At 31.0% G+C, this 21,274-nt stretch overlaps 3 protein-coding genes across 6 annotated transcripts; all 3 read left to right on the forward strand.

Moving 5' to 3' along the window:
* Positions 1-3,931: 3,931 nt before the first annotated feature.
* LOC109787867 (uncharacterized) lies at positions 3,932-9,199 on the forward strand. Of its 4 annotated transcripts, none has more exons than XM_083063429.1 (13): positions 3,933-4,151; positions 4,250-4,296; positions 4,377-4,447; positions 4,575-4,688; positions 4,776-4,951; positions 5,049-5,137; positions 5,293-5,410; positions 5,527-5,600; positions 5,962-6,009; positions 7,297-7,465; positions 7,733-7,816; positions 8,143-8,276; positions 8,745-9,199. In XM_083063429.1, the coding sequence occupies exons 1-13, from the start codon at positions 4,068-4,070 to the stop codon at positions 8,797-8,799; spliced, it is 1,263 nt and encodes a 420-aa protein (XP_082919555.1). In that variant the 5' UTR covers positions 3,933-4,067; the 3' UTR covers positions 8,800-9,199. The 4 variants fall into 4 exon arrangements, with proteins under 4 accessions (XP_020202042.1, XP_082919555.1, XP_029124961.2 ...); XM_083063428.1 differs by having other exon boundaries at positions 3,934-4,151; positions 8,143-8,229; XM_020346453.2 differs by lacking the exon at positions 8,745-9,199 and having other exon boundaries at positions 3,932-4,151; positions 7,733-7,967; positions 8,143-8,218.
* A 3,765-nt stretch (positions 9,200-12,964) lies between these two features.
* LOC109787874 (Mannose-binding lectin superfamily protein) lies at positions 12,965-17,717 on the forward strand. The gene is made up of 7 exons (XM_020346463.3): positions 12,965-13,211; positions 13,339-13,551; positions 13,705-14,169; positions 14,535-14,762; positions 15,100-15,471; positions 16,338-16,559; positions 17,144-17,717. The coding sequence occupies exons 1-7, from the start codon at positions 13,209-13,211 to the stop codon at positions 17,435-17,437; spliced, it is 1,797 nt and encodes a 598-aa protein (XP_020202052.2). The 5' UTR covers positions 12,965-13,208; the 3' UTR covers positions 17,438-17,717.
* Positions 17,718-18,653: 936 nt separating this feature from the next.
* LOC109787871 (selT-like protein) lies at positions 18,654-21,196 on the forward strand. The gene is made up of 4 exons (XM_020346459.3): positions 18,654-18,912; positions 18,989-19,071; positions 19,705-20,023; positions 20,848-21,196. The coding sequence occupies exons 1-4, from the start codon at positions 18,721-18,723 to the stop codon at positions 20,962-20,964; spliced, it is 711 nt and encodes a 236-aa protein (XP_020202048.2). The 5' UTR covers positions 18,654-18,720; the 3' UTR covers positions 20,965-21,196.
* Positions 21,197-21,274: the final 78 nt, after the last annotated feature.

The raw sequence follows: 21,274 nt of genomic DNA on the forward strand, positions 1-21,274 counted from the left end.
TACTTTCATTAGTTATGGTGAGAATGAGTTTGGCTATCGCCTATGGAATAATGAAAATAAAAATATGATTCATAGTAAAGATTTGATCTTCAATGAAAAAGTGATGTACAAGAACAAGGACAACACATACACTAGCAAATCAGAATATAGTGGGCTAGTGTATGTAGAGGTGGATGGTGTCCTAAAAACTCTTACAATTGAGATTCCTTAGCCAGAGAAATCAATTGAAAATAACAATGACCAACAACTTGACATATTAGAGCCTGTTACTTCAACTATTATTTTGAGAAGGTTTTCTCGGCCTAATGTGCCTAACAGGAAATACCTAAATTATATATTGTTAACTGATGAAGGGGAGCCTAAAAACTATAAGGAAGCATGTCAGACTACAAATGCTAGTAAGTGGAAGCTTGCCATGAAAGATGAGATGAAGTCTTTAATGTCCAATCAGACATGGGAAATAACAGAGTTACCTATTGGAAAAAAGACACTTAAAAAAAATGGGTGTATCGAGTGAAGGAAGATCATGATGACTCCAAGAGATTCAAACTAGTTGTTAAAGGATTTCAGCAAAAGGAAAAAGTTGACTATATTGAAATCTTTGCTCTAGCTGTAAAATTCAATAATATTAGCTTTGTCTTAAGTATCATTGCTAGTGAAGGGCTCTAGCTTAAGCAATTGGATGTGAAAACAACGTTTCTTAATGGAGACTTAGATGATGAGGTTTACATGCATCAACTTGAAGGTTTCTCAAAAGAAGGGAAAAAGAATATGGTGTGTAGATTAAAGAAAAGCTTGTATGGCTTGAAACAAGATCCAAGACAGTGGTACAAGAATTTTGAAAGCTTCATGCACAAGGAAGGTTTCTAGAAGTGCAATGTTGATCATTGTTATTTCTTCAAGAGATATAAGTCTAGTTATATCATTTTTCTACTTTATGTCGATGACACGTTAGTAGCTAGTTTAGATATGGACGAGATCAAAAGCTTGAAGCAACAATTGTCAAAAGAATTTGACATGAAAGACTTGGGTCCAACAAAAAGGATCATCGGAATGCAAATCTTAAGAGATAAGTAAAAAGGTATTTTGCAACAATCTCAGGCAGAGTACATCAATCATGTTTTGTAAAGATTCAACATGAGCAATGCCAAGTCGGTTAGCACACCTTTGGCCAATCATTTTTGCTTATCCAATGATCATTTCCCTCAATTGAAGGAGGAAAAAGAGTTCATGGCTAAGATTTCATATACTTCAGTCATTGGAAGTTTAATGTATTCAATAGTCTGTACAAGGCCAAACATTGGCCATGTAGTGGGAGTTGTTAGCATATTTATGTCAAATCTAAGTAAAGCTCATTGGGAAATAGTTAAGTGGATTTTGAGGTATTTGCGAGACACTACAAAGAAGTGTTTGTAATTTGGTAAAGGATAATTGAAAGTACAAGGTTACATAGATGCAGACTTTGGAGGTGAAGTCGATCACCAAAGAAGTACCATTGGTTACATTTTTACTATTTGTACTACAATTGTTAGTTGGATGTCACAAATACAAAAAATTATTGTTTTATCTACTATAGAGGTTGAGTATGTAGAAGTAACAAAAGTCAATAAAGAATTGATATGACTTTAGGGATTATTAACAAAGTTGGGATTAATCAAGGAGAAGAATATTTTGCACAGTGATGATCAAAGTGCAATACATCTGTCAAAGAATTTAGTATTTCATTCTAGAACAAAACACATTGATCTCCGTTATTACTTCATCAGATCTTTGCTTGGGGATGGGGTACTAACATTGAAAAAGATTCTAGGTAGTAAGAACATAACAAACATGTTGACAAAGGTAGTAACTATTAACAAATTGAAGTTGTGCTCAACTTCAATTGGTTTGCTAGAATAACATACAAGATAAGGCTATTGCATTAATTGAGATGTGAAGACAGATTGAAATTAATCTTTAAGTAGAAAATTGTTGGAAATGATCAACAACACTACCAAATAAAAAAAGTGTAAGGTGTTGATTTACTTAAATAAGGAAAACCAATAAAATTAAAAGTAATGCATGAAAATAGAAAAATAAAATGAGAGGAATAGAAACTTTGCATGCATCTATAAATAACATCATGTTATAACTATGAAAAACATAACAATTATGTGAGAGAAAAAGAAAGAGATAGAAAATAATATTTTATTTTCTGGGTGTATTTTGATTGTGAGTCAAAATATTTATAAATACTATTTATATTTTTTCCTTTTTTAATAATATATATGTAGTAGCTCAAAGATGTAAGTACAATTAGTCCAACTTTATGATCAAATTTTGTGTATTTATTTTATTTCTCACAAATCTAATTATAAAATATTTTGTGTAAGTTCTCAACAACCACTTCTAACACCTAGGCAACTCATTAGCAACATGAATATATGCCAATTTTGAAGAGAACTCTTTATTTATAACACTTTTCCAAACAATCAAAATAACTACCAACATTATCCGAGGTGGAATAGTACACTTAATAATATCAACCACTTTCTTGGGGAGATAGGAGATCGGTCTAAGAACATCTCATTTAACACTTGAATCTGTATAAAGGGAAACAAGTTCGAAACATTCCATTACTAAAAGTTGTCTTGTCATCTGACTTTAAAGGAGTCCCACTTGAGGAATCTAGATAGCCCTCCAAAATTGAGTAAAGCAACCAGTTAATTTTCTTCTCAAGCATAGACCAAAATAGACTTAACATCGCACCACAAATTTGATCTCTTTCTATTGTGATTAATCATAGGAATAATCTCGTGCCACATCTATAATTCTCACAAATAACACTTATCCATAAAGCATTATGATGCATCATCAGTCTTCAACCCACCTTTAAAAAAGTTGCCTGGTTAGCAACTCTAGACTCTCTAAAGGCCTAATCCACCATTACTCTTCGACATGCACAACGAAGACCAAGAGACTATATGGATTTTCCTACCACTCTCCAAGTCTCCCCAAACAAAATCCGACATTTGCGATCAATAGTATCACAAATAGACTTTAGCATAATAGTAGATTGTATGATGTAACTAGGTAAGGATTGGATCACAGATTTTGTGGGAGTAACTTAACCTGCAAAAGATAATTTACTTGCTTTCTAGGCACTCCAAATACTGATTCACCCTGTCCCCTATAAATTAATAAGTACTTATTTGTGTCTGCTTATGCAAAATTGGAACACCAAGGTACTTGTCCAAATCATCCGTTCTTTGAAAACCCAACCCGTTACTAATATTCCTCCTAATTGACCAAGGAGTGTTGCCAGAAAGAGTTGGGAAATCATCTGAATAACATCGATTTGACTTATCTCAACCTTAGCAAACCACAATAAATATGCAAAAAGCTGATTCCTTTCACTTGACCGAAATTTTTATTTTATTTTTTCAAAACATTTTGTCTCTAATTCAGAATAATTTTTTTTAATATATTTAAGGTGTTTAAATATATTTTTAGTCTCTTAAATTTAAGATAAATTTATTTTTGATCTCTCAAATTTAAAACTGTTATTTTTAATCATTGTAATTTTGAAAAATCTTGTTTTAGTCCCCCAGATCACTAATAACATATATGAAAATGACTAATTAAGACAGTTATATAATATCTACCGAATTTAATTTGATGTTTTCATTAATAAAAATACCAATAAATATATTTTATGTAATAATATTTGATAATTTTTTTTTATAAAATTTAATATAAAGACTAAAATAAGATTGTTTAAAATTATAAAGATTAAAAATAATAATTTTAAATTCGAGGATAAAAATAAATTATCTTATATTTAAAGGATTAAAAATATTTTTAAACTTATTTAAAAATTTATTTATCATTTTAAATTTTTTCAATGAAAAATTGAATTAACCGGTAAAAAGAAATATGTACCTGCTGTATGAGGTTAGTTGTTCATCCCGGCCTAGGTGCCGCCATTTCTGTCTTTCATCTATAACGTTCAATAACGATTTTTAAAACCCTATTTAGTGAGTACTGTGCAGAAGCTCCAAATTCTTCTGCATTAACAATAATTAAGAATGAAGCTCGACGTAGATGTCTTGAGATATCTCTCCAAAGATGATTTTAGGGTTCTCACTGCCGTTGAATTGGGCATGAGGAATGTGCGTCTCTCACACACCATTCTATTTTTCATTTTCCAATTTAATTATCATTATTTTTATAATTCTTGACCTGAAACTAACCAAATTCTCTGTTGCAGCACGAAATTGTTCCCACTGAGCTCATCGATCGAATTGCTCGTCTCAAGTAAATACTCTTCCGCATTTTCTCTCTCTCTCTCTCTTTTTTTGTTTTTATTTTATTTTATTTTTTGTTAATGTTTATAGGCATGGGTGCACGTACAAGGTATTGAAGAATTTGCTCAAGTACAAGTTGTTGCACCATGACTCTTCTAAATGTTGGTACCTTCTAATCCATTTATTACTGTTTGTAATAATAAAAAATAATCATTATCATAATAATATAAATTCGTTGAAGTTCATCTGAATGACCCTCTGATATGTGAAAGTTTAATTTGATTTTAGATGACGGATTCCGCCTTACCTACCTTGGTTATGATTTTCTTGCCATTAAAACCATGGTGAACAAAGGAGTGTTTGTGGGTGTTGGTCGACAGATTGGTGTCGGAAAGGAATCTGGTATTTTAGTTAATGTTCTTCTAATGTGGTGCCCTTCAATTTCAATCATGTTGTCTGCTAATTATGTTGGCTTTTGTCCTTTGCTAGATATATTTGAGGTTGTCCGTGAAGATGGAACAGTTCTAGCTATGAAGTTGCATAGGCTTGGTAGAGTCTCTTTTAGAGCTGTCAAATCTAAGCGTGACTACTTAAGACATCGCAGTAGTTATAATTGGCTCTACTTGTCTCGCCTCGCAGCGCTTAAAGAATTTGCTTTCATGAAGGTTTTGCTTTCCTTCCCCTTTTGGTCTATCTAGCTGTATATTTGAGTTATCTTTCTTTGGTTTTCTAGTGACTGACTCATGCTTTTTGCTTGAGCAGGCTTTGGAAACCCATGGCTTCCCTGTTCCAAATGCAGTAGAACACAACAGACATTGTGTAGTCATGTCACTTGTCCAAGGTTACCCTCTGTAGGTGTCCTTCGTTAGTTGTGCTAACTTTGAAGGTTTTTTCCTTGTGTTGTTCATAAGCTGGCTTTCTTGTTTGTAGTCGTTTTTTCAGTTTTTTTTGTTGCTGGTTTTGTTAAACAATTGCTTGATTTGTCTGTTCGGTATTTCAAATGTAGTGTTCAGGTTAAGCAGTTACAGAACCCAGAGACAGTTTTTGAGACAATTATTGGTTTAGTTGTTCGGCTGGCAGAGCATGGCCTCATTCATTGTGATTTCAATGAATTTAACATCATGGTATGCTTTGACTTGTCAGCATAATAATTAACGAGGATTCTAAATTGTATTTCATGAAATCTGTTATTGTGTTGGCTTTCGCATCTAGTTTACACTCTGAATTCCATTGATTGTAGATTGATGATGATGAAAAAATTACAATGATTGATTTTCCACAAATGGTATCTGTGTCACATCGTAATGCGCAAATGTAAGAGTCTCCTCCATGTATTATAGTCTTTTCATAATTTTGTTTTGATTCGTTATTATCCCATCATAATATTTTTTGGGGTTAATGCATTATAATTTTACTAATACAAGTTTGTTTATTATCCATTGAAAGTAGTATTTGAGTATATAAGTTTCGTACTTGTTAAGTTTGAAATTAAAATCAATATTCATAGTAAAAATAAAATTATGAAATTTACAAATAGCAACTGAAATGCTATAGTTGTATGCCTTAAATGTATGGAATTAATGGAAAATCCAACAATTCATTTTCATCTTCAGTTTTGAGATGACAAATATATTTTATTTCTTGCATTAATGCATATTATTTATCCTTGTTTCAGGTACTTTGACCGTGATGTTGAATGTGTCTTCAAGTTTTTCATGAAAAGGTTTGTTGCTATTTTGGCATCAAGTATTTGTCAACTTTAGAATTGTTTTTTTCATATTATTTTTATTAAATTGTTGTTGTCTTGGTGACTCAAAATGATGTTAGGAAAAATAGAAGATGATATTCTCACATCACTTGCCCAAACTGGCACTTAACTTCAATAAATGAGTAAATTACTAGGTACGTCTGTCATCACAAGTTAACATAACTTGTTAGAAAGTGCATTTAGTAAAAAATATCAAGGACATGGTCAGAGGACTAGGACTCATGATTCTTACTTTCTTAGTGTTCTTTCCTTTTAAGTCTGTCGTCCATTCTCTCATCCTTTCATCAAGTAAAGAGCTTCCACTAAGGTCATGTCCTTCATGTTCAGAAAAAATTGTAGTTAGGCTCTTAAATCTTTTCTGTCTAACTTGCATCCATATAAACTAAATTACGAATATGCAATTTGTATTTACGATAAACTATCCTGTTGTGTAGATGTAATTATGCGATTCCTTTATCCTGTATTTTGAGTACAATTTTTTAATATTAAATTTAATGTAGCCACTACTAAAGTTATCTGAAAATCTTGAAATTTTGTAATCTTGTGCTATGATATATGGATAGAGATTCGTTTATCTGATTAATTTTCGCAAAAAGTGGTCAATCTGCCAGACTAAGCCCATCTTATGAGTTACCCTAGAAATAAATAACCTAAATTTGGAAGTTCTTTTTGAAAAGGCATCAAGTTATGGAGATAATATATTATTAGAAAAAGAAATCAAAGTAAAAAATAAAAATAAAAATAAAAGAAGATTGCTGGCCGGCCTTCTGGTTAGGTGGGGGGTTCTACCCCCTACACCATGCTATCTCCTCATTCTCCCAAATTAGTGGAAAAAAAAAAAAAAAGAAACACATTTTAACTCATACACCTTGGTGAAGAAATACTTGAAGCACTTGTTTTTCATAACAAAATGAAGTTTGTTCATTAGAGAACATACAATTTTTTCCTTGCCTTTTTTCATGCTACTTAATAAAATGATAATGTTTTGTATTGGTATGTCTACTGGTAATAATTTGGAATGTTTTAATGATATTTTACTTAATCAATGCCTTAAATTTCTCTGATATGTTTTTATGCCTTTAGATTACCTGAAGAGTTTAATGATTTATTTTTTCATTTGTTTTTGATTGAATGACTGATATATCTTTGGTTGCTGAACTTGTTGAAAGATTTTGGATTTAGTATTTGGCTGCTAAATCAGATTCAGTTATCTTCATATTTAGTCTCTCTTTTCTGTTTCAGGTTCAATCTTTCTTTTCAAGAAAGCATAGATGATATTGATGGTTCTGATGACGGGAGAGATGAAGCTGGAAAACCCTGTTTTTCTGCAATAGAAAGAAGTGCTGGTTTTCTAGATAGGGAACTTGCTGCCAGTGGCTTTACTAGAAAGGATGAAGAAGATATTCAGAGGGTATAATGTTTTTCTTGTTCTTTGTGGGAAGGGGAAGAAAATACGAAGATCATGTTGTTTTAAAACAAAACATAACTTTGCTTTTATATATTTCACCTCTTTTGGCTCAGCTGCCAACATGCAGCACGGAAGCTCCATTTGGCAAAGTATAATAATATCATTATCATACAGAATTGCCTGTTTTATGTTATAACGTATAATGCATAGATTGTCAAGCTTTTATACTATATTTGGTTCAGCCTCAATGCTCTTCAAATCTATGTGCAGTTTATTGAAGGTGGGGCAGAGAGTGATTCAAATTCAGATAGTGAAGTGGTTCACATAGTAGAAGACCTGAATGAAACAGACATGGTAGATAGTGATTCTTCACATTTGTTTCCTTATTTTATTTTTAATAAAATCTCTTGGAAAAGAAGTACATGTAAGGAATACCAAATTACTTGCTGGGCTTTGGATAGACGAGCTTGATATTTTCATTGTTCTGATTGTTACATTGAATATGGTAAGTGAACCCCGATATAAATTTTATATTCAACAGTAGTTCATCTGAAATTTGTTTTTAGTTCGTCCATCGACTAGCAGGCATATACTTCTGCCATAATCTTTTCAGCTTATTTCATTGTGCAATTTTGTTGTCTGAAATCTTAATTGAGGGATTGTTATTATGTTTTAACCAGAATGAGGGATATGAAAGTCAAGGGAAAGAGGAGAGTTGTGAAGCGCATGAAATCAGTGGATCTGAAAAGGAAGATGCAAGTGACAAAGTTAGCAGTGTTCAATTCTTTTTATTGGCTGGTTATCTCGATGCTATGTTTGTGTTGCCTCCTTTTCTTCTGCATTATATTCGATTTAAAGAATTTCTTGTCTTAAAGTGGCTCATGATGAATATTTTGGGAAATAGCTTGTATGTCTCTGTCTGACTTATTAACAAGGAATGTTGTGCCTATGCTCTTCTAGTGTTCCAGTGTATTTCTTCTTAATCTTGATGTGATTGTATGGTATCCCGTATCTAGATTTTTGTCAACCATGGCTCATTTTATTATTGTAACTTAGTGTAGAACATTATTTTCTTGTATTGCCTCTTTAAAAGTTAAAACTATGATGTGAAGGTCACCTTGCATGGTCCCTTGGTTTAGTTCAGAACGGTAATAATTATCAATGTGATTTAGATTTTCGTCAAGATGTATTCTTTGTAAAAACTAAAGCACACAACGGAGCTTTATATTATTCTAGTTTGTAGCAAGCTTGTTATTTCAATGATGGTAATTTTAATCCACAGGAGGAAAGCCATCAAGATGCAATGGAAAACGAAGCCGAACTTGTTAAGAGCTTGAATAAGCAAAGACGACGAGCCATAGCGGCGGCTCGCAGGGGACGGAAGACTGTTGCAGCCAGAAATTCGTACAAGGACAAAGGTGGCAGGTCATCTCACAATTCTAAAATCCAGAAACAGTTGAGCAGCTGGTGAGATATGGGAGACAAAACTTGTTGTGAAGTGAACTGAATGAAAATAACTTCATATAGTTTCAATGGTACCATCTATCAGATAGTATTAAAGTTTGGTAGGTACCCTTTATCTTGTTCAAAGTTCAAATATATGTAAAGTTCGGAGATAGGAAAGCAAAGAGGTTATTGTCGACCCCCCTTCCCCCCTCCCGTGGACTGTGGAGGATAATCATATTCTTTCTGCGTGTTATATTTATTTCGAATGAAAATTGTCATTCTTGCAGATTATTTTGTTGGACTTAAAGCTGCTATTAATTATTCTCTGCAATGATTTAATAGAATTCAATACATAAGTTAGTTTAGTTTTAATTTATAGATAAGTTTATTTCAATTTTTTTACTTTATCTTTTTCTCCCAATTCTAGAAAATCTTATCCAACTAGGCTGAAATTTGTAATATTATTAGAGTTAATCACTTATATACTGCTAGTGTAAAATTTTTTTACACCGACAAGTAATTATATCTTTTAATTGTGTCATGTCACTGTAAATACATTTACTTTTAACAGTGACATGACACAATTAAAAGATATAATTAGTTGTCAGTGTAAAAAAATTTTATACTAGCAGTGTATAGGTGATGAACTCATATTATTATGGTTAGTTCTAGGATCTCATTTGACCATTTCGAATACGGTAATGTGAATTAAAATGTTCCTGTCATGAAAAAATCTTCCAAAAAATATTTTTACAATTCCATTTTATTATAGAATACATAATTTTACAATTTTACAATAATTTTATCAAATTTGAATATTTAAATAAAGAATTCTATAAATGGAAGTTTTTTTTCTTTTGTGGTTAAAATATTTTTTTCATCCTTATAGTTTTATTTACTTTATTTTTTAGACTTTACAGTTTAAAATATCTTTTTTCTAGCTCTTATCATTCAAGAAATATCTTTTTAGTCTTTATATTTGTAGTTTTTTTTTTATAAAAAATTTTTAGTTCTTGTTATTGATTTTTATGTAATATTGTCTCTTTTGTGTTAATGTGACAATATTAATTCAACTCTGTGTCTTATGTCAAATTTATTTTATTGAAGTTATTTTAAATTAGGTCTCTTAATATTTTAAATTTCTTTTGTATTCTTACCTATAATATTTATTGTTGAGATATTTTGTTTATTGTTAAATTCTATTACATTAATATAAAATAGACAATGTTACAAAAAAAAATAACGATAAGGAATTAAAAGATTAAAAAAACTATATACAAGGATTAAAAAATTTATCTTTAAAGTATTAAAATTAAAAAGAATTAAAAAAGATAAGTATATGAATTAAAATTTTTATTTTAAATTATTAGAATTAAAAGGTAAAAGAAGTGAAATTATAAAGATTAAAAAAATATTTTAATGTTAGTTTATTCAAATAAAAAGTATTTTGAATGAAATAGGCTTATATATACTAGGAGTAAGAATTAGAAATGTGGTAGAGTTGATACACTTATCTATTCAATCATTGCCCTTAAAAAATTTCGAGATATAGTTTAAGATTACTATATTATATTTATATCAATGATAACATTAAATATCAGTTTAAATTACATTTGAGATAAAGCATAATTAGGAAAGGTCGTGATGGAAGATTAGCGCTCAAGAAATTGTTTTTTAGAAGAAAAAAAATTCTTTCAACACATTACGTCAGATAATCAAAGGAATCTTGTTGGTAGGCTCTTTTCATGGGACACATGTAATTAATAAAAATGAAATGTATAGTGCAGAAATAAAAAAATAAATAAAATTCTGAGCCATTCACTTCATAACCGAGAAAAAAACTGATATAAAAAAATTTTAAAAAAATTATATTTACTAATACATTATTTTAAATTAAAATAGCAGCAAAACACCCGATAAAAATGAAAAATGCATCTTCTATGTGTATCCGATTCACCATATATGGAAGCTTCAGTTCTATTTTTTTTTTTTGGTTAAGAATGTCTGAATTTATATTTGAAAGAAAGGGGTAAAGAATTCCAGCTTTGTTGTGGATACATGGTCTAAATGGGATTTGTTTGGTGATGCTTGATCATTTTAATTTTTGTAAATTTTTTAGCTGATGTATTTCTGACATCTTTTATTGTGCTTTACTTTATTTTGTTGTATTTTTTCATTTTAAGTCGGTAGTGTTGTGAACACGTTCTAACTAACGGGACTATTTGATATAATTATATAAGTTATTTAATAAACACAAATCTTTTGAAGAAAAAAAACCTCACTGAAAGGAATCCATAAGTTGACCCAGCGGTAGAAATAAGCGAGCTTACGAAATTTGTTGAATCAAAACTCAGATTCAAGCATCAGCAAACAATCCCATTTAGAGCATGTAACCACAACAAAGTTGGAATTCTTTATCCCTTCTTCTCAAGCCATTTTTCATGCGTAAATGGGTGAAACGAAAATGTACCAAAGAAAAGGGAATGTGATGACAAGGAACAAGGTTCACAAAGTAGATTTTCTTGTTTGATGAGAAAAAAAATGGTAAAGAAAGTAAAAGAATAAAAGAGAAACAAAAGAAATATTATAGCAATCTAATGACAGTTGTTTGGATTGTTGCTTGTAAGTAAGACCGTAACTTACTAGAAACTCCCATTAGAGTTGATTGATGTAAAATAAAAGTTAAAAAAAAAATTCAGATATTTGTTGAAATAATGTTTCTTGCTCTTGTGAAATTGCTTCGTAAAAGTATTTATTGGACTAATATTATTAATGGAAACAAAAAGTGAAATATGGATTATTAAAAAATAGAATGCTTATAAAAAGATTTTATTAAAACAAAAATTATAAATATATAATATAAATTACTTTATAAATGATGTGACATAATAAAACTTATTTTAAATGGGTGAAACTTGTTCATAGACAATTCTTATTATAAATGCTCTAGAAGCAACGGAAAAGATTTTGAAAGGTAAGTAGACATGCTGCCAAATGGAAAAAGAAGAAAAAAATAAAATAAGCTAAAAATCAATGTATTAAGAATATGAATATAATTTACAAAAGGATTACATCAAGCATTTAACACATCAAATCAAAAGCAATAAAACTGTTCAGATTTATTGCGGAGGTTAACGAGGAAAAGAGAAAATAACGAGAGCTGTAACTTGGCGTTAGAACAGTACACATTATGAAACGGGTTAAACTATATATATATAGAACCCCATTCGGTTACTATGCAAGAATTTTGAATTTATAAGAAGTATAAAATCAATCATTGTAGTCATTTCATCATTTCATCTATATACGTAACATAATATCATTCAAAGATGCTTCATAAATTAATGATTGGAGCAACAAAACTCAACCTGGAAAAATATAGGTAGAATATAAACTATCGCATGAACAAATCATCCACAAAAGAGTACTAGATTCTTCTCTGAATAGTTTATAAGAAGCACCTTATGAGTAAGAATGGTGTCAAATTCTAATACCAAGACCATAACTAAAAAAGATTAAAAAAAAACAAAGTATGAAATGATTCAGAATATGCCATGATCATTAGAAATCACATTCACAAAGAAATCTGTACCACTCATGGCACAAGACCATTAGTGCATGCTGAAGCAACAAAGTCTGAGTGCTTCTGACTAAATTCCAAAAAATCTGGAATTTAGCAGAAGATGATATGTTCCTTTCTTTTTTCCAATAAATTTGTTAAAAATATAGAAATAAGAATAGGAATAATAACTTTTTCATTTTTATAGTTTTACTAACTTTATATTTTAGTTTTATGGTTAAAAACATTCATCTTAATTTCTACATATACCATTTTTATTTTCTTTTAATCTATGTCATCATCGGTTTTTATAGAGACTAAAAGAAAATAAAAATTATATGTATAAAGATTAAAATGAAATATTTTTTTATTATAAAGACTTAAAAAAATAAAGTTGATAAAACTATAAGAGAAAAAATGTAATTAAATATTGACGAAAGAAAATGATTGGTATTTGACCATAAAAGTACATGAAATTTTCTCTAAATAAGAACAAGGGGCTGATATCTGTGGGGAATCTAATTCCCTGACTTTCAATCCTTTCCCTCCATGGTGCAACAAAAATTAGTTTTGTCTACATAGTTCCTCATCTATATTATTTTTCTAGACAAGGTTCCCAGCCACAAACACACCCTCTTCCCCCATAAATTCCTCCTGTGCCTTCCGCTATCTGCACTCACATTAACACTAGCAGTTTTGTTAGTCCAAAGTCTATCATTCTTGTCCCTGAAGTAGAACAAGATGGTAGTACATGCATGCAACTGTTTATGTTACATAGGACTCAATGCATAGATTACCTAAAAGTTCATGTTCAATAACTTCATATGTTTTGTTACCCTCTTAACACCTTTGCCTGTTATTTTGGGTGCAGAGTTTTGAGGATTCCGTAAAGAAATCTGAGTCAGTTGGGCCATGGGGAGGTAATGGAGGGTCTCGTTGGGATGATGGTATATACTCAGGAGTAAGGCAACTAGTGATAGTTCATGGTGCAGGCATTGACTCCATTCAGATTGAATATGATAAGAAAGGAACCTCTATTTGGTCAGAGAAGCATGGTGGAAGTGGAGGCCATAAAACTGACAAGGTAAAGGTTCCATGTCCTTATGTGATCTGGTGACATTAATTCGCAATATTGTCACAAAAGGATATGTTAAGGTAGAAGTTGGTATAAATTAAACTTTGTGCATATAATAATATAATAGTAAATAACTAACTAGTTATTATGATTGTGTTGCAGGTGAAGCTTGATTATCCAAATGAAATCCTAACTAAAATTCATGGATACTATGGAAGCCTAAATCAATGGGGGCCAAACTTAGTTCGGTCACTGAGTTTTGAGAGTAACAAGAAAACTTATGGACCATTTGGTGTTGAACAAGGGACATGTTTTTCAGTCCCTTTGTCTGGGGCCAAAATTGTTGGGTTCCATGGCAGGTGTGGTTGGTACATAGATGCCATTGGAGTCTATCTCAAGTCCTTGAAACAACCAAATCCATCCAAAAATTTGGCTCAAACCCAAAGCCCCATTACTAATATGACTGAGAATTTTGGTTATTCTGTAATACAAGGAACTGTGAACCAAAACTACGATATTGTTCTTGCTGTGAGACAAAAAGATGATTTCAACAAACCTTTAGCAAACAATGTCACCAAGAAGATTTCTATTGTCAAAGAATCCAACAATATTGATCACAAAGAAAAGGTAAGAAATCCTGCATTGATGATCTCTTTGTCATTTGAAGGGTTACTTAATTTCCTTCTAAAGTTCTAAGGATATGTTTGGATAAGTTTCTCTAGATGTGCTTCTAGAAGAGCAAAATAGAAAGACATATTGAAATAAGTATTTACAGAAGTTAAAACTAACTTATCCATAAATTAAAAATAAGATTTTGAAGACATTATTAAGAGAGAATTCTAAAAAATTAGCTTATCAAAAATTTTATTTTATTTTTTTCTACCTATTTTTCTCTGTTAAAAGTGCTTCAAGAGAAGTTTCTTCAAACATTCCCTAACTCTCAAAATTTGGCTTTTGCACCACATGAATCTTAGTGTGTATCTTCCTTTCAGATGGCTCATGTGGAGAAGTCAACCTCTAAGGTTGGAGGTGTAGTCACATACGGGCCTTGGGGTGGCATTGGTGGATATGTATTTGATGATGGAAACTACACAGGAATCAGGCAAATCAACTTGTCAAGAAACGTTGGAATTGTATGGATTAGAGTTTTGTATGATTATGATGGGGAGGCCATATGGGGATCCAAACAAGGTGGAACTGGTGGATTTAAAAATGATAAGGTGAACAAGAACACATGGACAAACTTGGTTCTGCTTGTGTAAACTTCTTCGACAACATTTTTAAGAAAGAAAAATAGAATAGATATAAAATGAGTTTTTATGAGTTAAAATTAGTCTGTGTATATGTCAATTTGAAGTTTTCCCCAATTAACTTCTCCAAGTCTTAATTTCAACTTACGTGTAAATTAGTTTTAACTTATAGAAAATTTTATTTTTACTTTTTTATTTTATTTTTCTCTCTTAAAAATATTTCTAAAAAAGTTTATCCAAGTCTTAGCCTTGATCAACTGGGAAAATAAGATCATTTATTTCTAATATTTGTGACACCATTTTGCAGGTAGTCTTTGATTTTCCATACGAAGCCCTGACACATATAACTGGCTATTATGGCTCTTTGATGTATATGGGACCCGCTGTTATTAGGTCACTAACTTTCCACACCACCAAAAGAAAGTATGGACCATATGGGGATGAACAAGGAACTTACTTCACCACAAAAGTGAAAGAAGGTAAAATTGTTGGCATTCATGGGAGAAAAGGTTTGTTCCTAGATGCTTTTGGAGTACATGTGGAAGAAGGGAAAGTAGTAGTGCCTATGGCAACTCCTTCCAAGGAAATCATCCCTAGAGAAACAAGTATTGGTGAAACAGGCAGTGCTCAATGGCCTACAAAACTAGTACTTGCTAAGCCATCATCAACATCTCAAGAGGTATTATTTCTTTCTAATACTCTCTCTTATCCTTATAAACCTTATAATAAGGGATACTTTTAATTTAAAAGATGTCTGGTGGTTATTCTTTTTAAGATATTTTATAATTTTTTATAAAATATTTATTTTATTTTATTATTATTTTTTGTCTCTGTTAAAAATTGTAAATAATTTTTATTATTATTGAATAATGAGAATATGATGTGAGAAATAAATGTTTTTTCTCCACTTCTTAAACTCGATCACCAACAACTATTTATCAATTATTATTGATATTGGTGAATGAATTTTGATATGAAATAATAAATTTATCACTTCCACGACAATTTAATGAAAACTAATATAAAGTTAATTTGATACATCAAATTTTCTTAATTTAAATATCTTTTAATCTCTTAAATTTAAAAATAAATTTTTTAGTTCTATAATTTTTAAAAATTTTGTTTTAACTCTTATATTCAAATTTATTAGAGAATTTGTCAAATACAATTACATAAAATCTATTTATTAGTTTCTTTAGTAGTGAGAATATTACATTAAGCTCAACTAATGTTACATAATTATTGTCTCAATCTATAATTTTTAGATATATTATTAATGACATAAAAGAGTAAAACAAGATTATTGAAAATTATTGAGATTAAAAAATAATTTTCAAGTTGAGAAACAAAAAGAAATTTATTTAAAATTTAAAGAATTAAAAACATATTTTCTCTTATAAAACTAATAAAATTAACCGAAATAACTATGATTCTGTTATACGTGTCTTGTAATAAGAATCAAACTTTTATAAGATATTGAAGACATGCTTAAGAATTTGTTCATCTCTTTAATTAAGTATCCTATCATTGCTCACTTTTTCATAGGTTTGTTGTGGTGTGATGAAAGAACCAGCTCCATGTGGACCAGGGCCATGGGGTGGGGATGGAGGTAGACCTTGGGATGATGGAGTCTTTTCTGGGGTTAAGCAGATTTATTTGACAAAAGTAGCAGAAGGCATATGCTCTATTCAAATTGAGTATGATCGAAACATGCAATCTGTGTGGTCTGTGAAACATGGTGGTAATGGAGGAGACACCATGCATAGGGTATCATTCTTCTTATCCACTTTCTTTAAGCACATTTCACTGTTTTCCTCATTTCCTTAAACCAATCTTTTAAACTGAATCCCTAGTCAAATTGCTCAAAAGTGAAAACATTAACATACCCTAAGTAAATTACACTTAGAGATTTTATAAATTTCTATAGATACTCCAACCTTTTTAACTTTTTTAACCCTTTACTAAACAGTGTACTAAACTTGACCCCTTATCAAATTACAAAAGCTTGTTTGGAGAACATCTTTCATATTAATTTTTCTTAAATATGTTTTTTAACTTATGAAAAAAATAATTTATTTATTTATTTTCTTCTCTTGAAAATACATACTGAAAAAATTATATAAACAGACCTTGAAATATAATTTAATATCATATAATTGTTATAAATACAAAATGTATATGATATGAACATTGTTAAACTTAACGAAATTGAATTACTAGAATCAACTTAATGGTGAGAAATTAAAGTAATACTTTCATAATCTTATACTCGAATCTCATTATCATCATGTTAAGTCCACGGATCATTAAAGAAAAAAAAAGTTAATGAAGCTAAACTATTGTGATTTCAGATACAACTAGAGTATCCACATGAGGTGGTGACTTGCATATCTGGCTACTGCGGGTCAATTGCTACGGATGAGAGGCATGTAATCATAAAGTCGCTGACTTTCAAGACCAGTCGTGGGCAGTATGGTCCATTTGGCGAAGAAGTAGGGAAATTCTTCACCTCAACCATCACAGAGGGCAAGGTGGTGGGTTTTCATGGTAGGAGCAGCTTGTACTTGGATGCCATTGGGATTCACATGCAACACTGGCTTGGAAATCAGAAAACTTCAAGGTCCTTCCTCTTCAAGCTATTTTGATCATGTTTCTGACCAAAACAACTATTTGCCATTTTTCCAAGTGTTGAGGGGAGTTGGAAATTTTTATGTTAAGAGGTTGCAATTTGATGTAATAATAATGTGTGGAGAAAAATTGAAGTGTAACATGCGAAAATGAGTGATTGTATACCCGGAATATCGATTTGATTGGGGCTTTAAAACAATTTGCTATACAAACATGAATCATGGAATGTGTTCTAGTTTCTTACACCCCAAGGTTTGGCTTGATTTATGATATTTTCAATTGTTGCATTGCAAGTTATGCCAATATCTTAATTTGTGCTCGATTTTTTTCTTTTTTATTTTTTAGATCAGAATTCAAGTCAAGAACATTCATCATGTGACAGAACTAGATTATTCGAATTAACCACTTGTCCATGTTTAATATTAATTTCTGAAACTCTTAAATAGAAAAAGAATAATTTTAATTTCTCTTATAAATTTTCTTATTAATCTTCTATAATGTGTTTGAAACATTGAATAATTCCCAAAAAAAAAATCAATTATATTCAAAATCAGGATAATACTATGAAAAGTAAAAATAAAAAAAACAAAAAAAAACTACTTTTTTACTTTACTTTCATCGTAAAAATAATTAATTATTTCTCGTCATAAGTCAATCCAAACATGATATTAATCTAAGTAAAACTTGTTATAGATAAAGTGTTTTTTTTATAGTTATAAGTTATAAATTAAGTGTTGAAAAATTAAAAAAAAAAAACATAAACGATTAAATCAAAAGTATATAATAAAATTAGTTAATAATATAAAATAACTTAAATAAAAATATTTGATTTATTTTTTATTTTCTATCACTTAGTTTATAAAAATAAATTACAAAGTTATTAAAATAAATTGACATAAGTTATAAATTTTCTATGTATGCCAGGAATTAGAGATGCAAACCAGATGAGACAGGTAGTAACACCTCGTCATTAATCCTGTTTTATATGAGTATTCATTTAGTTGATCTATAAGCTTTTGTAAATTTGTGAGAATTTACATGTATCTATAAATATTTGAAATATATAAAATTTTAAATAAATAATTAAATAAAACTATGAATAAATAATTTTAAAACATATTTTATAATAAAAATAATTTGATAATATGTATTTGTACTAAAAGGAAATAATTATAACACATATATTTCATTTAAAAATAAATTAAACTAAATTATTTATATGTGAGGGAGCGAGCTTAAGCTATAGAGCCAGAGTGGAGAAGAGGAGCACAAACTCATTTCTCATATTCTGATTCTGAGTATGGATCGCGCTCAGCTTCTGTTAGTGGGTTTGCCCATCTTCCTCTTCTGTTCTGACCTCTTCTCCCTTTTCACTTCACCGCCACCGCCACCCCACCACCACCATCACCACCATCATCCACCCCACCACCATCATCCACCCCACCACCATCACCCACCTCACCACCCGGTAACAATAGAGTTTCCCCCCGAGGTAACTTATTTCATTTCTTTCATGCAAATTCCATCTTATCATTATTCCAATACTGGGTCACTTTTTGTTTTCTCAGAAACCCTTACCCGCCAGTAATGTTGCACCTGTGGGTCTAGGCAACACCGTCAACATCAATTTCTGCTCTGCTTGCTCTTACAGGTACTTTTCCTTATTTTCATCTTATTATTGTTAGTAGTATTATAGGCCTACTGTTTTTGAATGTTGATGGAGTTTTGCAGAGAGAGAGAAAATATAAAAAGGAATGATTTTTGAGCTTAACTGTCTCCTTTAGTTTGTGGGTAATAGGGGAATTGACCCCAAAGTTTATGTATGACATTAGGTTTTTGGTTAATGCACCAAGAATGCCAAATCTTATTTGGGTTGCATATCATTTAACGTGCTTTGGAATTTGGATTATCAGTGGTTTGTCATCGAATGAGAGAAGTATCGTTTTGGATCATTGCCTTCTTTTATTGTTTTGTGTTTCCTAACCCTCTGTTTTGATGCAGAGGAAAGAAAATGAGGGGAAGACACAAATTGAAATTGAATAGAAAATGGAAGGAAAGGGGATTTTGAAATTTTTGTTCCTAAAATTCTGTTTTTCTCTTCATTTTCTTTATCATTTTTTCTTCAATCAAATAAAAAGAAAATGCATTGTTATCATGTTTCTCTGCCCCTCAATTGTCTCTCCTTTCAACCAAATATATTTCAAAGTTGGTTATTGGACGTGCATGGGTTGTGTTTCGGATGGAGAAGTTGGTGTAAATGGATGATTGTGTTGTTTGTGTGTAGGGGAACAGCAGTGACAATGAAGAACATGTTGGAGATTGCTTTTCCTGGAACTGAGGTTATTCTTGCAAATTATCCCCCACCAATTCCGAAACGTCTGCTAAGCAAATTGGTTCCAGTTGTTCAGATTGGTGTTATAGGGGTGGTTGTTGCAGGGGAACATATTTTTCCAATGTTGGGTTTTGTTGCACCTCCTCCCTGGTATTACAACTTGCGTGCTAATAGGTTTGGAACCATCGCTAGTACTTGGCTTCTTGGAAATGCCTTGCAGTCATTCTTACAGAGCTCGGGGGCTTTCGAAGTTTACTTCAATGGTGAACTGGTTGGTGCTTTCCTTCTATATTTTATTTCCTTATAATTATTATTTGCTAGTTGAGCTTCTGATCTTCCTCTCCGGTAAATGCAAGTTTTGTTATGCTTTGTGACTCTAAGAGCATGTGCAATCAATCATAACTGGATGGATGTCTCACATGAATTTTCTTATTACCAACATTTTTACCACTTCCCTTGATTTCTCTGGTTAACTCAAGGCTCACTAAGAAAATTTTAGCTACCATCATTATCTTATCAATTACATCTCTTGTAGATGGTTCTTTTTCATTGTTGAATGCATATTCATTGAGTAATACTGTATTTAACAAACTAAAAGTAATTTCAGATTTCTGCGGCAAGATATTGTGAAAAAGTGAGTAGACTTTGGGGAATTGGATCTGTCCTCCATTGCAACTAAATGAAAAACATGTTACCTTAAGCCAAATAACTCCATGGTGATCCCTTTGATATTTTTATATGAACTTTTGTAGTTTGGAACATCTACTTTCATATTACAATTATATGTCTATTGGGGAGAGCTGTTCAATACCTTGTATTCAGCTTTCAACCCACTGGGTATTTGACTTTGTAACATTATTTTGATTATTAGGTTTCTTGCATTTTTCAGTGTTTTAAATTTGAAGGATATAATTTGTGGGAATAAACATGTCATCTTTTCTGTTTAAAGAGTTATTATCTGAACGGTCTTTTGATCTTCCCCCCTCGCCTCCCTTCTGACTTTAGAGTTACCTAGATGGAAAGTTTGGTATATATATAGCATCTCAAATGCTTTTGAATTTTTACTTATTCCTTCAAACTCTTGTTCCCTTGAAGGTTTTCTCAAAACTGAAGGAAGGAAGGTTTCCCGGAGAGATCGAGTTGAAGGATCTAGTTAACAAAAAGCTGACGAATTCTATTCGTGTCAATGGTGTACCAGAATTGATGTCTTAGTGCCTTTGGTGGAGACATATTTTGCACTATCATAAATGATGTTAACTGGACCTGTCATTGCATTGTTAAGTAAAGGTTGGTATACAGATATCATAGGAATGTCATGTTATAAGGTTTCCAGATGTTTATACTGGAGCATGAACGTTCCGTATTAAAAGAACCATATAACTGGTGAAGGCAAACTCAGTCAATAGATTGGTAGAGTTTACGCTTTCCACTTTTTTAATTATCAGTTATTGGACTTGCTATAGAAACGTACATATAAAAACTGTCATGGAACATAGTTAAGCATGGATGAGCAAAGATTACC

This window comes from Cajanus cajan, chromosome 9 (assembly GCF_000230855.2).
Source record: "Cajanus cajan strain Asha chromosome 9, NIPB_CcT2T_4, whole genome shotgun sequence".
NCBI classification, from domain to species: domain Eukaryota; kingdom Viridiplantae; phylum Streptophyta; class Magnoliopsida; order Fabales; family Fabaceae; genus Cajanus; species Cajanus cajan.

Bases quoted from the DNA above. Each gene is read 5' to 3' on its own strand.
- LOC109787867 (XM_083063428.1), top strand. From the start codon at position 4,068: ATGAAGCTCGACGTAGATGTCTTGAGATATCTCTCCAAAGATGATTTT. The intron at 4,152-4,249 runs GTGCGTCTCTCA...TCTCTGTTGCAG, and splicing joins TTGAATTGGGCATGAGGAAT to CACGAAATTGTTCCCACTGA. The intron at 5,411-5,526 runs GTATGCTTTGAC...CATTGATTGTAG, and splicing joins TCAATGAATTTAACATCATG to ATTGATGATGATGAAAAAAT.
- LOC109787871 (XM_020346459.3), top strand. From the start codon at position 18,721: ATGGATCGCGCTCAGCTTCTGTTAGTGGGTTTGCCCATCTTCCTCTTC. The intron at 18,913-18,988 runs GTAACTTATTTC...TTGTTTTCTCAG, and splicing joins CAATAGAGTTTCCCCCCGAG to AAACCCTTACCCGCCAGTAA. The intron at 20,024-20,847 runs GTTGGTGCTTTC...GTTCCCTTGAAG, and splicing joins TTTACTTCAATGGTGAACTG to GTTTTCTCAAAACTGAAGGA.
- LOC109787874 (XM_020346463.3), top strand. The intron at 13,552-13,704 runs GTAAAGGTTCCA...ATTGTGTTGCAG, and splicing joins GAGGCCATAAAACTGACAAG to GTGAAGCTTGATTATCCAAA. The intron at 15,472-16,337 runs GTATTATTTCTT...ACTTTTTCATAG, and splicing joins CATCATCAACATCTCAAGAG to GTTTGTTGTGGTGTGATGAA.